This window comes from Anas platyrhynchos, chromosome 3, assembly GCF_047663525.1.
Source record: "Anas platyrhynchos isolate ZD024472 breed Pekin duck chromosome 3, IASCAAS_PekinDuck_T2T, whole genome shotgun sequence".
NCBI lineage: Eukaryota > Metazoa > Chordata > Aves > Anseriformes > Anatidae > Anas > Anas platyrhynchos.
The window spans coordinates 60,504,771-60,521,726 of NC_092589.1; the positions used below are offsets into that span (position 1 = coordinate 60,504,771).

Consider the following 16,956-nt stretch of genomic DNA (forward strand, 5'->3'; position numbering starts at 1 on the left):
ACTGTTTAATCTAGCAACACTAAAAATAAACAGGGGATATTAAAAGGGAGTTTGAAAAGGATCACTTGCCGTAATTTGCCCAACTCATTGACTTAATGATAACACATGAAAGATGACAAGGTAAGCAGCTAACAGAAGGAAAATAAAACTACAGCAAACCAGGCTGTATCAAGGTCTGCTGTGCAGCAGGAAGTCCATAAAGCAAGACCAGTATTAGAAACCTTGGTGAGAATGCCGATGTAATAAACAGCAAGCAGGTATGTGTGTAAAACTGTGACACTACAGAATGGAACAGCACTAGAAAATGCAATAGCATTTCCATTTCTCCTTAATACTTCTCCAAAATGCAGCCACGTCTGTAAGAGAAGGGGGACAACTGAGAGGAGTCATTGTGGTAGCCAGCATTAATTTATGGACAGCTGCTACGTGCCCCTTTGCAGTACTTCATAAATTATCACTGCCGCAAATACAAATGACTAAAATAAACCATGGGATAAAGAGAAGTAATGTTTATGCAGCTACTGCATCAGGTTACCAAATTCCTTCTTTCATTTTGCCTTTTTTTTTTTCCTTATGATGACCTATTTTATACAATAGTCTTATAACCATTGTATGCCTTTCTTAAGAAGAGGGAAACATAAGATATTGAATAAGCACTAGAAGTATTTAGCAATGTCAGTTCTCGTGTGATATGTGATTTGGTTATTTAACTAAGTGCTACTTTATTTAAATATTAAAAAAGCAGCAGTAATTCCAGTTGGAAAGAGGGCTGATCCAGCACACCACAGTAAATAAATATGCAGTAAAAAAAAAAAAGCAACTTCCTAGAGTTTACATTTTGATCAATGAGATGATGTTACTAATAGGTGGAAAAATGCTTCTCTGGTAAGATGAAAGAGAAAAGAAAATTCAAAAATTAATTCAAACGCTGTCTTCATATCCAATAAAGTCCTCACCACTAGGAACATGAAGGTGTGGAGGTTCACCTTCCTGTGTTCATGTCTTCACTGTCTTGGAAACAAATTTTACTCACAAATTGAAACAAATCTCACTGATTTCAGTATTTAGAGAGTTTATGATTTACCTTTTTTTTTTTTTTTAATTGACATGCAAACAGAGTAGAAGACAGTTTGCTTCAGTTGCAAAGAAATGCATAATTATAATCCTTATATGGTTTAATACCTTGGACACCCGTATGTCATGCAATTTTCATTATAATATAAATCGTTCTTGTACCGATAGAATAAAATTCTACTATAGCAACTTTTAACTATCTGAAATTGCAGAGGAAAGAATAACTAAAGCTGAATTGTAAAACAAGAATATTTCACCTGACAGTGACTGTTCAGTTACATCAAGAAATAACGCAAATTTAAATAACATTCTAAAACAGGTAATTTTTCTGCTGGTTATGAACTGTTACTAAAGCTATATGGGACGAAAGCAGTTTGCCAAAATGTCTCTAACCTTATTTAAGTAGCAAAGTTGCTGTACTAGCATATATGCTCGGGATAACTTATTGTTATTGCTGCAGCATAAATGTCATGCCAAGTTATCTGCCAGTAGAGTTTTTAAGCAAGTCTATTTGAAGCACAGAAATCAAAATGGGCATCACTATATTTCCCTTTAAGTAAAGCCAAAAAGCAAGCAAAGGAACAAAAAACTGCAGTCATCATAGGAAGCTGATTGCTTGATTTGAAAACCGTGGATTAATTTAAATGAAACAGCTATCCTGTATTTTATTGAATTGTTTATCCTTGTCCCAGAGTATAACAATGTTTCCCACCAATTGATTTAATATTGATACCATTCATTTATCAAAGACATTTCCATTTACTCACAAACTGATTTACTTTTCTGATAGGCCCTCTCTTTCCTATTCATCACAATCATCTTGCTCTGCAATAGACTTAGACCTTTTCCAGCACCTGAGGGCAATCCATTGAGACCAGGGCAATTATCTGGATGACATTCTGCCTCCTTAATGTTCAGAAGGAGAAGGAAGAAAAGAGAAATCTCCCAAGTTAGTAGCTATTTTTTTTCTTTCAATATTTGAAGGCATAATAAAACCCCAACCTCCAACCCAGACAAAATATGTTGAAAAGATCAACTAAAAACTTTGGTGAGTTCAGTAACCCCTTTATGAAGGGGGGTTAATCAGAAGAAAATGCAGCCTTCTCCACGTTAATATTTTCAACCTTTTTAATGGGCCTATCCAGAAGTACCCTGGTGCCACTCAGCTTCCTGAATGCTTGTAATAAATCAGAAGATAATGCACAAGTGTGTCTGACAGCGACCCATTTTTCTTTTCAGCTTTTCTTCATCCCACCCCATTTTCAAATAAAACCAATATGACCTGTCTTTTTTCTTCCGTGAGAAGAGATATCAGAAAAAGTATTCAGTTCTTCTCATCCATTAATGTTGTGTTTCCCTTCCTCTTTTAGTTTCTTATCTTCTGTGACGTTTTATATGGAATCTAACAATCTATTTATATCTTTATTATGTATTTTGAAGGGACCTGAACACCCTCTGTATGTGTGTAAGATGGAGATTAGGTGGAGATAAAGAAAGCTATTAGGTTTGCTACTCATCAGATTACTTTGAGAGGCGATCATTTCTCAGATTCCACCTCCAGACCAGACCAGTTTTGGCCTTAGTTCGCATTCATACACCATATGATAGAAAAATATAAGTACAGGGGATCTCTGTTTAAGCACCTTTTTTGGGGGGGAGGTGTGAGGAGGTGATGAGAGCCACTACGAACAGATGGAATAGGCAGGTCTCCCCCCTCATTAAAACTGTTTGGTTAAGTGCATAATGGGACAAGCATAAATTGAAATTTAGTCAATACCTATTTTTTACTAGAAAATCTGAACCCCTTGTGTGGCCTTTTGTTTCATCAAAAGATGCCAGGAGTAAGCTGCACACGATGTCTACCTTCACAAGAATGAAGCGATAGGAGTCTGTAAATTAAAACTTTTTATTTTGAATGTGCAATGAAAGATTTCTCTGATGTGCTTCTGAAAAAAACACATTGTTTTAGTTATTATTTCCAATATACACAGAATTGAACAAACCCTGAGCTCTTACAAAGAAACGCTGTTCCAGATACAGGAACAAAATCCACTACGCTGACTAACAGATGAGGCTTGCAGGAGTAGAAATTGTTTTTAAGCCACTGAAACACGACACACGAGCAAGAAACTGCTGCCTCATCTCTTCCCAGCACTTCATAATCAAAGCTTGAGAAGTTTTTCCTCTCAGCAGACTGCCATTGCAGCTCCTACAGAATTGCCATGCATGACAGGAACCCTTCCACACACCCTATGATGAGACGTTTGTTGATAACATATAAGAGCAACCATTATTCATAAATAGTTGGCTTTGACTGACATAGTGAAAGCTGAACAGTTAGGGAAGGACCTGCGGTAAGCACCAGCAAGAAATGTCACCTCCCTTTCTATAAAGTTTCTATAAAGTCTATAAAGGTGCTCACACTGGTTTAATGACATTTGCAGCTGTTTAAATCTGATCTTTCCATGCAAAAATCCACTCTGAAACTAAGTAAGAGTAGGATCTTTTTATCTCAAAGGATCACTAACTGCGTAACTTTAGTAGCATCCCCGACCATACGGAATGATTAAAAAGAAGTACAGACAGCGATACAATCAGAGCAGCGTGACAGCCATGGCAGCTGGGTGGAAGCTATCAGCTCCTTGGCAATCAAGTGTGAAAATTAAGAGCAAATTAGCAAAAGCAAGGTCTTTCCTTTTCTGTACATTTCCACAAGATGCAGCGCCACTTTTATATGGAACAGTCAACATTTCTAGGACTGCCAAGGGCACATGTCTAATGAACAGCAGAATGGAGGGCAAAACAGCCCTGCTATAGACACCTCCTGCATTTCTATTTGGCTCTACTGGTTAAGCCAACTTCAGTAGCCCCTGTGCTGCCTGCCGTGTTGGCATCGCTAATTTGACACATTACATAATCTGCACATACACAAGAGGTAGCAGAGCAAACCTGTACACCAGAATTTGACCAATGATAATAAAAAAATCTCCATCAAGCTGAAAGATCTCAGGACAAGATTTCAGTTACCTTCAGAGTATACAGCTTAGGTGGATACAGGTTGGCTACGATCTCTCTCCAGCTAGTGAGAAAGGACAGCTTCTTAAGTTTTAGTGACACTGATGCCATATGAAAGCTCACGATGCCAACAGCACAGCAACATTTCATGGGATCAGACTGCTGCATTGCCCCTCAGCTCTAACACCTCTGGCCAGGTGGAAGGGAGGAGCACAGACAGGTACAGACACAAAATGCTGGTGATACCCCACAGCTTTAGGGAGAAGAAACTGGAGATGCAGAGAAGCTGAGTCACAAAGAACAGTGTAACACAGAGTACAAGGCTATTTTCACAGGTACCGTACTGGTATTATCACCAACTCCATATTATTTGTAATTATGTACAGGATCATGCACAGGGAAAGTAAATACCAGAAGAGAAGTAAGAAATCTGACGAGTTGCAGAATACCATTCCAATATAAGCTGCGATTTGGAGTGTTTTCTCCTAGCTCTCATGTCAACACTTGCATTTCAACAGCAAAATACCCTGACTGTCTTACGGACCCTTTCTGTTAATGCTTTGCACATTTTAATATATGCTTGAAAATGTGTTAGTCCAAAATTATTATGGACATGACACAACCATTAAGGTGAAAGAAAAAAATAGTTGATTTTATTAAAAAGCAAAGCTTTCAACAAAGGCTTACTTTTCTGTAGGGGCAGATACCCCAAGATAGGTATCAGAATAGTAATTAAGCACCAAGGAATTATCTGTGTCACCTAGATAATACTTACCTCCATGATTGGGTCCATTCCTCACTGGCAAATCTCTTCCCCACCCATGTTGCCTCTTCTTAGCAGGACACTGCCCAAGAACCCACTTGCCTACATGTACCTGCCTGTGGATTCTGTTCAAAGCTCCATCAGTTCCACAGGAACATCTTATAAATCCCATCTGCTATTGCAGATGTCAAACTTCTGTCTGGAAGGCACATTGACATGAACTGTATGTGGTAAGTACCTCAGACTTACTGGCTGGTACTTCCGCATTAAGTCCAACACAGGACTTGCAGAATTTCTGTATGGAAAAAAATACCTGGATGCACAAATACCCTAATGTAGACGGGTATACACGCCATCATTTTCCTTTTTCCACCACCCAAGTGCAGGTGCAGCTGTTTGCTTTGAACTCATTATCTGTCATCAATGAGGCTTGTTCCAAGGAGGCTGTTCCATGCATTGCAGTTACAAAAGGAAGAATATCCTTCCAGCGGGAACGCAGAGTTTGACAGACATATCATACAAAAAGAAGTCATATTTAGCCAGTCAGAAACACCATCCACTGTAACAAACACCCAGGGCTCTTTCCAACAGGCTTAGAATCAAGATGTAATCACACTCTCAATATAAAAGAAGAAAAATCTTTTTGTCATCTCACTCAGATCCATGGCAAAATCCACAGCAACTTCATGGAAAGCCAAGTTGCGCTCAGAGCATGCTATGATGTGGCAGTGCAAGGCCCTAAGGCACTACGTACGCTATGCTTCCTGCTCTCTCTGGCCCCAGTTCAGCCAGAATCATAACTGTGCACTCACTTGGGATGAACCTTTACTTCACAGCAGATGGCCTTTATGCTACTCTCACCCTGCCCAGCCCCAGTCACAAATAACCTGAAACTTCAGATTTTTACTCAGCCTTACAAATTCCCCTACACTGCTCACAGCACAGCCTCACGAACAGCTACTGCAGCACCCCTGAGGCAGCAGAATTTGGGGAATGAGCAATTGGGCATGAAGCTCTTCAAACCTGTGCTGATGCCAAGAATGGTTCCCTCTGCATTAAGCTAAGTATATTGCCAAACTGACACCTTTCTCCTGTGTCTTTGTATCAAGCAGCAGAAATTTGGATGGTTTTATTTGCTTTGCCTAGCCAGAATTTCATCACAAATGAAAAAAGTGATTTTTATCAAAGATTAAAAAAAAATAATTTCACTGTGAATTAGCAAAGAATCTAGATCTAAATAACACTGAGGCACGTTAAATACTGTATTTGTTATAGTTAACTCAGTGGCAGTAATTTCATGTGAAAACTATACACTTATAGGTATTAAATTATGTTTATTTTTAGCTTCCTTCTACCTTTCTTTCCAGAAAAAAAACACAGGTCAAACTACATATGACAATTCTCTGTTTACAAAACAGAAATTACTGTAGCAACAGAAGCAGAGGAGAGAATTCTACTGTAACCTGTACACAGGCATGTGCCCTTGCCAAAATGAGTCCCACTCATTCACATTAATAGCTGAAGGTTTTTATACTTCTAAATACATTTTAAGCCTACAGGACTCCTGCTATTACGACAAACCAAGACTTGGTATCACATGTGACACTAGCAATACTTAACTTGAGTTTTCACGTAGACAGAACAAAGCTCTGTGTCTCAGCTTGGCATCCTAGGCACCCCTTCTCCATTGCTCTTCCTTCCGAAATAAAGCTACCTCATTTTCCCTGAGCTCACCATGGCTTTCGGCTAGCTCATTTTGCAATTCTGCCTGTTCTGCCTTCCTCTCTGGCCCAATGTGAGTAACTGCTTTATAAATAAATATAGACCTAAAGAGAGGTTTATTTAATAAGCATTCGGCCAGATTCACTTCCAAAAGCTTTCTGCGGTCCAGTGGCTCTTATTCAGGATCCGAGATGGAGTCCAGCCTCAACTGAACTGACTGTAACAGGCAAGGGAAATGTAAATTTGTCACACCTCTTACCTGACCAGAGTTGTGAAGGCTTAAATCTAGTCCGCATGTAAATTCAGTATGATGCTCAACTGTTTCCAGCAAAGGGTTAGGCTTGGAAAAGTCCCAGAATCTATACAGAGAGGAAGGGAGGGGGGGAGGGAGAGAAAATCAAACAAACCACAATTAATGTAATTGAAAGGCCATTTTAAAAATATAATGCAAGATATTGACAAATCTGTTGCTGCCAGGGTATTTAAAAGAGCAAACTCATCCACTTAGGGAACATAATTAATCATATTCCTGCAAAGCCATCTGCTGATTTGCATAAATTAAATTTCACTGGGCAAAACCGTCTTTGTCTCCTGTTGCAGAAACTGAGATCAAAACTGGCACCAAAGACCAGCTTTTGGGACATTACTGAAACAGAAGAAAATATAGGCAAAATAACATTCTTATATTTCTTGATAGCTGAAGAATTTTATCACATTTATTTATTAACATAAATTATGATCTATCACTTTTTGTAACTGTTCAGTATGAGATGCTTATTTATGGAAAATTACATTTTCATTCATGACACTGGTCATTCCCTGTCTCCAATCTGAGACTGTGTTTCTGTAAAACAAAATACAATATTATAACTTAATAATAAATTTGTATGACAAGGATCAGTGGCATTAAACAGTTTATTCCACTAATTTTTATTTCAAAAATAAGTTTTCCTTTCCAAGCCCAGTTGATATAAATGCCTAAATGGATTTCTGAAGCATTCTGCTTCTCCAAGCTATTCCCAGGGTAGATGCAATGTCATATATAGCAAGTATAAAAGAGGTATAAAAGAAAATAGGATGACAGTGTAGGTACAACAAGAAACCTCAGTTGTAAAATGTGGATTCAGGAATAGAACTTTCAAGCAATCATACACTTACAAGACATGATAGCCTAATGATGGCACAGAAGAAAGATTTGTTTTTCGTTTTCGGGCTGTATAGTATTGCTTAAAAAGCCCACAGACCTCAGAGCACCACATTTTTTATGGGCTAACAGCTGTAACCAAATTTTCTACAGGTTGGATTTTCTCACAGTGGTCAATGATTAGCTTTATTTCTTCTGTAACAATCACAGAGGCCTCTGCCTTACTCCTATTGGAGAAAGTGACAGTAATTAATAAGAGCAGTTCATTATCAGACCAACTACACTGAACGTTCTGTATGTTCAAACCAATTCAGATAAAACAGCAAACACTGGAGCCAGCAGGGTCAGTTTGTTTAAAGTGTAGATGTTATTTCCTTAATAAATGAGCAGAGTGGTATCAGCACAATGGCTATGCCATAGCAACAACCCTCTTAACTTTTTCCTAGTACCTGAGATCTAAGACAAACAGCTTATTTTGCAAGAGAGATGCACAAAAAGACCATTTCAGCATTTTCATCCTCACCCATTTGCCCTTAAGAACCTAAGGAAACCAGTCTTCTTGTCTCTAGGTAAGTGGTAGCCTTCCTTACCACGACGATCTTTACTAACTCTTTCTAAGACAGTTGCTCATAACTGGAAAATTAAGATTAAAGGAGACAACTTTAGATCTATACGAACAGAAACTTAGAACTTAGGCTATCTGACCAATTTTTAAAACAGTGAGGCAAAATGGTGTTTGCTCTATGAAGTGATGTTTGCAAAACAGCAGCAGCAGTACAGAGTTTAAGAGTACTACAACTCAGTTCAAGTTCCACAGACTGTCTGGGACCTTTGTTTTGATATAAAAATACTTACCAATGAAAGACCAAAAAAAGCACAGCCTCAGGACTGATAAGTTAACGGTGGCACTGGTAACTCACTGCAGTACCAAGTGAAATATGCTGTCTGTAGCCCAAGTTCCAAAACTAGCAGAGTGCCATTTTTTTTGCTCTGCCTACTCTTTGCTTCCTGATTTGTTCCCAGAACATGGATTTAGTAAAAGGGGATGCCAAACTCTATCTTAGAGATGTCTATGGTCTCATCACAGCTTCTAGATATTGCCCATTTAGTATCGTAAGTCTGGAGTGGAGATCGGTTCACCATGATGCATGCATCACTCTTCATCAAGCACTTGGAAAGGCCAGATGGCTAAAAATAGGTAAGCTGGAGATGAGAAATACAAAAGGGGTTGTCACTGACATACAGATAATACCGTATGTAATGCTTCTCTGTGAGGGTTGTGAGGCCCTGGCACAGGCTGCCGAGAGAAGCTGTGGGTCCCCCATCCCTGAAGGTGCTCAAGACCAGGCTGGATGGGGCTTTGGGCAGCCTGGGCTGGTGGGAGGTGTCCCTGCCCATGGCAGGAGGTTGGAACTGGGTGTGTTTTAAGGTCCCTTCCAACCCATGCCGTTCTATGATTCTGTACTGTAGGCACGTATACTCTCTCAATATTTGTTTTATTGTGTGCCCACAAAAAGCCAACTTTACCTTTCAAAAAGACAGGATACGTTTTGTGGAGAAATGTTTAAACATATTCATACCACAAGCTGAGAAATAATAGCCTCACAACTAAAAAGCAAAAAGGGGTTATTTAGAAGAAAAAGGATTTGTTATCCATAAGAAAAAAAAAATAGATGCTGCCACAGTTAAACATTTACTACTTGAAAGTTTTAATTACAAACATTTAACATTTATACAAAGAGACCTGTTTATTAAAAGAAATTAAAAGAGAAAATATTCAAATATCCCTTTGCTGTGTTCACCAACAACGTTATAGTGCTACTACAAGCACCAGAAATTTGTTTGCAGCCTTTGGTGACTAGCTCCTGCATTCAGAATTTTCCTAATTTTAAGAGAAATTTGACCACATTAATACTTACTTCAAAAGAAAGCTAGCACACTCAGGCAGGAAAATGCCAGTGGAATTATAAAATACAAGAACCTGGGCACTTGTTCATGTGTAATGATAATTATTATGAAATTTTAATTCTTGCCTTAATCCTAAAAGAAAGCATAAAAAAGAACATATGTTGTTTACACTGATATAGGAGTGACTGTGACTACCTCCACAGTCACAACAAAGTTAAATCATAACTGAAAAGTTACAATCAGATTTGAATTAGGTTAATTTCAGATGTAATGCTCAAAGCTAAGATTGCCACTAGCAATTTTGCTGTCAATTGGAATTTTTATAATGTTGCAGGAGCTACCATCAACTGAGACACTGAAATTAACAGGTTCTTCTACTGCAGAGGTTTCAGTTTCATGCTTGAAAACACCATTGATAAGTATTTTGATTAGCAGCAAGACATTTCATAGTCAGAAGAAGAAAAAAATGAGTGAGTAAAGAAAAAAACTTTTTTTTTTTTAGTTTGAAGAAAAAAAAAAAGGGGGAAAAAAGCCAAGGACAAATAAGTAAAGAAAAAAAAAGTTTTTTCGTTTGTTTTTTCTTATGGGCAGCATTATTCCAGAAGTTCTGAAGACTTCTTTGTGATCCATGTTACTGAACTCGTACACAGTGATGGGGAGGTGGGGACAGTGGTTTACCGTAAAGCCTCTTTCAGAGATGATAACCAATACAGAATAACTTTCAACAAAATCTGCTTTTTTGCCTCAGAGGCAAGATTCTGTGAATATATTTCAAGATCCGGCTTGATATCAGCTTAATGAAGTTCTACAATTTATCAGATCATCTTTTTAAATTTGAGTGAGCACTGCCTGTGCCTAATGCACTAAGATCTTTTTACACTGAAGAGTCTCCAAAAATATAAAATTACAATTCCAGTAAGAGATGACACTGAAGTTCTTTCAAACTGAATTTTGATAGAGATAAGGCTTAAGAACATGCATGCAGACCTAAATAAGTCCTGGAAATGTTCCTGTACTTTGTACATTTCCTGACATTTTAATGATTTGTTTGTGTTAAAACTGCTTTTTAATTAACCTGCATTTTTTCTGAACTCTTCCAAAGAGTAAGGAACTAGTATAGAAAAGGTTGTCTTGATGAAGGATCTATTAGACACAGAGTTAAATCCAAATCATTATACTCAAGTACAAAAAATAAAGCTCAAATCTAACACACTGTTTATTTTCCTAGCCCCCAGTGTGAAGTTGGCATGTGAACTAGCTTTCAGTGGCTTGACTGCTGTGCACACAAGCAATTATTATAATTTTTAAAGGAGTGCCTTTCTGTGCTGCTCTATGGCTTACTACCAAATGAGACTTAAAAAAGAAAAGTCACAAGTCTTGAGTAGATTTGACAAGATACAAAATTAATACCACACACTGGAACCCCAAATCTCTTACCCATTTCTACATATGAGTATTTATATATATAAAATATAAATTATTTTTTGTTCTTACATTGAAATGTGTATAGTCGTGTGCCTATAGTCACGTCCTCATGCGTGTACATGTATGCAGTTACATACATGTCTGCATGCAGGCACATGTGTCCGTGGAGCATTGTGTGCATCCACTCAAACTCGGAACATTCCTAAGTGACCTCTACATCTTACCATGAGCTACGCTCCTCCTTGCAAGTGACAGTAAAGGATACATGGTAGAGGTACAACATAATATTAATATATTCTTTAGAAGGGACCTTCCCAAGGTGTCATGGTGACAAGTTTCCCCTGTTACACATAATATTTTTCTTGTGCCATGTTTGTCAAAGATTTTCACCTGCCCTTCTTTGTTATTTGTTCACTCACGCCAAAACCAGGAGCTAATAGTTTTAGAAAACTGCTAAAAAAAAAATGTATTTCACCTCTTCAGCTCTGATCCATCTGTCCCTGGTCACAGCAAGTAATTGTTTGGACAGAAAAATAATGCCTGTAGTAAAACATGTCACTTTGTGAAAAGGTCTCCACACTCTGCTTTTTCAGACACCACGGTAGATGAGCTAGGAGCTCTCCTCTTTGCTGACTGTTTCACAAATGAAATGTCAGAGCTGAAACTGCACTGGATGTTGGTGCTAGATGAAGCATATTAGTGCCAAACCTGAAGGATATACAGTTGGTGTCAGAAATGGGAAGAGTAATGGGACACATTAAAGTCACTTAAATGCATCAGCTATTTGATTATTAATCATGCTGCTCAGACAAGGCCACTGGAAGAAACCAACCACCAGTCTTTACTCTGGACTTAGCAGCCTTTTGAGAAGTCGCACACTGCAAAGCAGCTGGCACTGCATCAGGAGAGTACGTTAAGACCACATAAATAAACCTCCACAGTCCACCGTGCAGTATTGTACGAGAAGTACATCTAAGACATAAATAAAACCAGGCGCTTTACATTAGACAGAACGCTGGTACAGCAGTCCAGAAGGTTATATACGTATGGACAACACAGCACTTACACTGTCAGCCTCCTGGCACCGACCGCACAACAGAGGATTTCACTGGCCAGGCACTACCCCTTAGTACATTAAGGAAGAGAATAACAATTAAAGTAAACTAGGAAAAGGCTCTCAGGAGCTTCGGTACGTAACAGCTCACGAGACAGCAGCGTTGCAATGGATAAAGGCTCCTCAGGAAAGCAGGGCTAGGAAGGTGGCTGCGTCCCACTGTAACTCTAAAATCCCCAAGAGGCTACAGCTGCGCAGCTACACATGGCCTTCTACTTCTCCGTTTAGTTTCCCTGCTGCACACAGGTGTCAGGCTGCATTCAGAGGGAGAGTGAAAAAGCCTCTGACATTATGCTATTCCCCACACCCTTCTCTGACCCTCACACCTTCACTTCTCTTCAGGTTATGGTCGCTCTCCCCGACATTCCTAGTCGGATGCCTTCCTCAGTAGGTTAGCAAGCCTGCTGGCAAAGATGCTCTTGCCCTACTTTAATAGATGGACCTTAGCCTGCCTTGCAGTACCCATCACACAAAGAGGGCCCTGTGGTTGTGAAAGACAAAGCCCTGTTTGTGACAGCAACCACACAGCCATGCGTTGACTTGATGAGTAGGCCTTTTTCTACCTGGTCTTTTCTCTTTTGCTGTCAGAATCAAGAAAAACACCATCTGGGTTCCCAAAGCCACAGAGCTGCTATCGAGGCTGAGGACTCTGATGTGCCCAGGACAACCGCTCCATCAGCTCCTTGTGGAGCGTCACCATCATCACCACACAGTCTCAAGCAGTCCCACGCTGTCTGGAGCACAGCCTCTCAGCCCTGTTTCACCTCTGCATGTTCCTGTTCACTGTGCTCTAGAAGCTGCACACCAGGCATACAGCTGCTCCCCAAGCTGCCCAGATGTTTGACAGCATACAGCCTGCTGATAAAGAGCTACAGGCACTCTTTAAGCAGGACACAGTAAGCAGAGACTGCTAGAAACAAAAGCTTGCAGAAGCTAACCCTCACTGTCTCCAGAAGTTCATACCATAAGGTAGTGTGACTTAATGCAGTGGAGGAAGGAGGGAGTGTTGGCTTTATTTCCACCGTTCTCAGCTCCTTTCTTTTAGCAGAACACTTCTGGCAGTGCCCAGTCTGCAAATCCCTCTCTTCTTACCATAACGTGTGCATTCCCAGTGATCTTTCCATCCTGTATCACTCACAACTTCACCCTTCCCTCACTCCAAAGGTACCCACACCTCCTCTCCTGCCGTCACCAGGAGGGGAATGCCACGCTGCCCAGGACATAGAAAGGCAGGACTACAGCAGAAAGCCTCTGCAACCCAGAAGCTGTCCAGTCAATCAGCACGTGATTCCTGGCTGGCCCAGTGAAGGTAACAGCCTGTTCCCTCGGCAGCAGATCTGTTGAACAGAACTACCATCAGTGAGGAGAGGAGCTTTCAGCTGGCACCTGAACAGTAACCACAGGCATCAGGTCCAGTCACTCTTAAAGAAACGCTGTCCAGATCCAGTCATTGATCACTTTTTTTTTTTTTTTTTTTTACAAAGCCCAGCATGGTGGGAATATTACTTATCTGAATACCAAAGCACTAATTTAATTTGAAACTCTTTTACCTTAATTATCTGATAAAAAGTAAAGTGGGAAAAAATATACCACCAAGACTGCAAGTTGGTAAGCATTAAAATTAATACAGCAAGCATGGGACTGAGACACCAAAACAGGTGGGGAAAAAGAATCCATCTAATTTAAGGATACAACTCAGATAATTAACGACATACTGCTGGTTAGTTCCTTTAATGTTCAGGGCATATACGCTTTGAATTTTAAACACAGTACATTGAGTTGTGGTTTTAAGAGCAATCAAAACTCTGCTGTATAGCAGAACATTGCTACTTCTGTTGCCTTGGGGAAAACAGTAAGTTATACTTGCTGTGAGAAATTTAATTTTTAATCATTTAACTTATCTGATTTTAAAAATTTACCACTTCAATGGTTCCCAGTGTGTGGTTTTACACACAATAATAATTTTCTGCTTTAAAACCACTATTCTCAGGTGAACTCAGGTGAAAGTTGCTTTACAATGTAAGACTGGCACTATAGATATTATGTCTACAGGCAAAAAGTAATAATCAAATATTATAAAATCAGGAATTCAGAAATAAATTTGCCTGGAAATGTCCCTTTCCTCTTTAATATGCAACATCCAATTTTAAAAAAGGAAGTGAATATATAAAAGTGTACGTTGAGTCTTAATCACTTATTTTAGATTAAATTTTAAAGCCTATACTGCACTGTATTCCTAAAGTATGTTATAGCTAGAACAGCATAAAATACAAGCCTTTGGATTAAAATTTTACAGAAAAAAAAAAAAAAAGATTAGACATATTACCAGCAGGACTTTCTACTATACAATTGCAAATGGTTTGCTTTCTCATCAGAATCAATGAAAATAAAACTGGTGATGTTGTCAGCCTACCCTAGGAACAGATGTAACATCACCTCTTGAAATGTAAGCTTTCTTGTATACCAACCTGTATATCTCAGGCATTTTTAAACATAATTTTAGGAACGAGTATTTTTTCTCCTCTGCTTATCTACTTAACAAGCTTACCAACTTCTTTCAATATGGTTCCACTTGTTAAGAAACAGAGAGAAGCAGATAACTTATATGAAAGCAGATACCTCTATCATACAATCCTCAGCAGTATCAGATTTACTGGGCAGCCAGGGGAATTTGCTCACGTACTGTGTACTTCAGCATACATACTGTAGAACAACACTAAGGCTTTGTCAGATACAAGCAGGTTGAAAAAGCTGTGTTATAAAAAGCTTAAATCAAAATAAAGCACGGAAACATACAAAGTCACCCACCTACATTCATTTTAGAGAATGCTACCTTGCTATCAGGACTATCACAGCCAGACTCAACTACGTGCATTAGAATGATGTGAAAAGGCTTCCAGAAAGCATCTGTCAGCACCAACATCATTCAGAGGACTGACTTAGCCTTTAAGTGAAGAGCCCATGTATTTTCAACATATTTTACACAGAGAGAAAATATCTGAGAGCAACTTTAACTGCGCTTCAGTATGTCCACTCCAGAACTATTTTCTACTGCAGGCAATATTAAAGAAGGTATGCAATAAAAAATTACTGTACCTCACAGTAAAATCATAGGAGCAAGAGGCCAATAAAGTTGCGTGGAATGGTGAAAACTGCAAGAAAACAAAAACAGACCAATTTTTAAAGCAAAAACATTGTGAGCATATACAGACTTACTGTAAGTAGAAAGATACCAAAGTTTAACTATTTAAACTGTCTTTGTAGGTACCACATCATGTTGTAACAAAACAGACATCAACAAATTTCCCCACCATGTTTCTAATTACAGGGAATGCTCTGTGAGAACCTTGTAGATTCCTGTAGACAGGCCGAAGAACTGCAGCAAAAAGGATGCAGTTTGGTGGAAATTTTCACCTCGATTCCAGCTTTTTAGCAGCCCTCAATTTCCAACCATTTAAAGGTCTGCATTTCTCAACAAGAAATACAAGTCACTGACATAACTTCGATTTGAAATACAGGTACCCCACACCTTGGTTCATAGGTAAGATTCTTCCTGCAAGACTTCCCATGTTGTTCACAGCTAATAGAAATTCCAAAGCTAGGCTTGGGCTACCACCACAACTGCAAAGCATCCAATGTGCGTTCCTACAAACAAGTATCTCGGGTTTAACTCAAAAGCTATAGCTATATTTCGGTCTTGAGATTGAAGACAGCTAAGAATATGGGATATCCAAATGCACCACTGCCAAAAGCTCCTGAGAAGGGCTCCAGATGACCCCAGCGTGCTGCTAAAGCCCTGTGCCGCAGTGCGAGATCAGAAGCAAGCTGCAAGCATCCTGACAGCACAACGCTGGGTCGAACTCCCTGCCCGCTGCAGACCTGACAATCAACACAAGCTTGAACAAGTGAAGAGAATACAAAGGACAGACAACTGACGGCTGTGATTTCACGGTTGGTTAAGACTAATTTAAGAGTGTGCTGCTGCCAAGACTGGTGGCCTTTCCCTTCCTTTCCACTTCAGGCCATGCTCGTGCCCCATCCTTTGTGTCACAGCTTTTAATCATGCAGTTGAGGGACAAATAGAGTCAGCTTAGTGATCCAGAAACTAGCTACTTTTAGGGACAGATTTTCAGCCAGAGCAAGCAGCCGAGCCAGCCTGCTGCACAGCTTTGTAACTGCCCGTGCCAGCACGCTGTAGGGGAAGGGACACCAGCAGGACAGAATGCCTCTATCTAGGTGGCATCCTAGTGTCTCTCAAGGCGGTCTGACAGGTGAGTCACAGCACACAGGCATGGACACCCTCATCGCCACTAAGTGCTTGTATCTCACATCCATGGGACCATGCCTACCTTCTAACCACACCTATAAAAGCCTGCTAAGATGGATTAAAAGCCACGCACTCTCATACACGTCTTCCTTGAAGATGTATGTATGTACAGCCTCCCCTCTGTCTCCTTAAAATCACTGAATTGACCTCAAAGTTGGGTGGAAAAAAGTTCTGGCCAACTCTTAATAATCATTTTAAGGTGTGTCAGAAGACAGGGAACATGAGGGGCCTTAAAATGGAAACTTAAATGAAACTGTGTAATAATACAAAAAAATACGCTATTTGGTGAGGCCAACTGCCTCCTAGCCCAGTGTTTTGGCTCCAGTAAAAGCAACAGAAGATGTTCTGTAAAAAGAGCTTGTGAAACCAGGCACCTGTCATCCATTTCTTCCATGCACTATGTCTGGCTGATGGAAGATTATCATAGAATCACAGAATCACTGCAGTTAGAAGAGACCTTTAAA

At 39.6% G+C, this 16,956-nt stretch overlaps 1 protein-coding gene across 1 annotated transcript in view; it reads right to left on the minus strand.

Moving 5' to 3' along the window:
• Positions 1-16,956, minus strand: part of PEX7 (peroxisomal biogenesis factor 7) — a 39,254-nt gene that overhangs the window by 4,659 nt on the left and 17,639 nt on the right. Inside the window, exons 8-9 of the mRNA XM_027454463.3 lie at positions 15,262-15,317; positions 6,834-6,933 (exon numbers count right to left, since the gene is read on the minus strand). Coding sequence (XP_027310264.2) covers positions 6,834-6,933; positions 15,262-15,317 — 156 coding nt within the window. The remainder of the gene's footprint in view (positions 1-6,833; positions 6,934-15,261; positions 15,318-16,956) is intronic.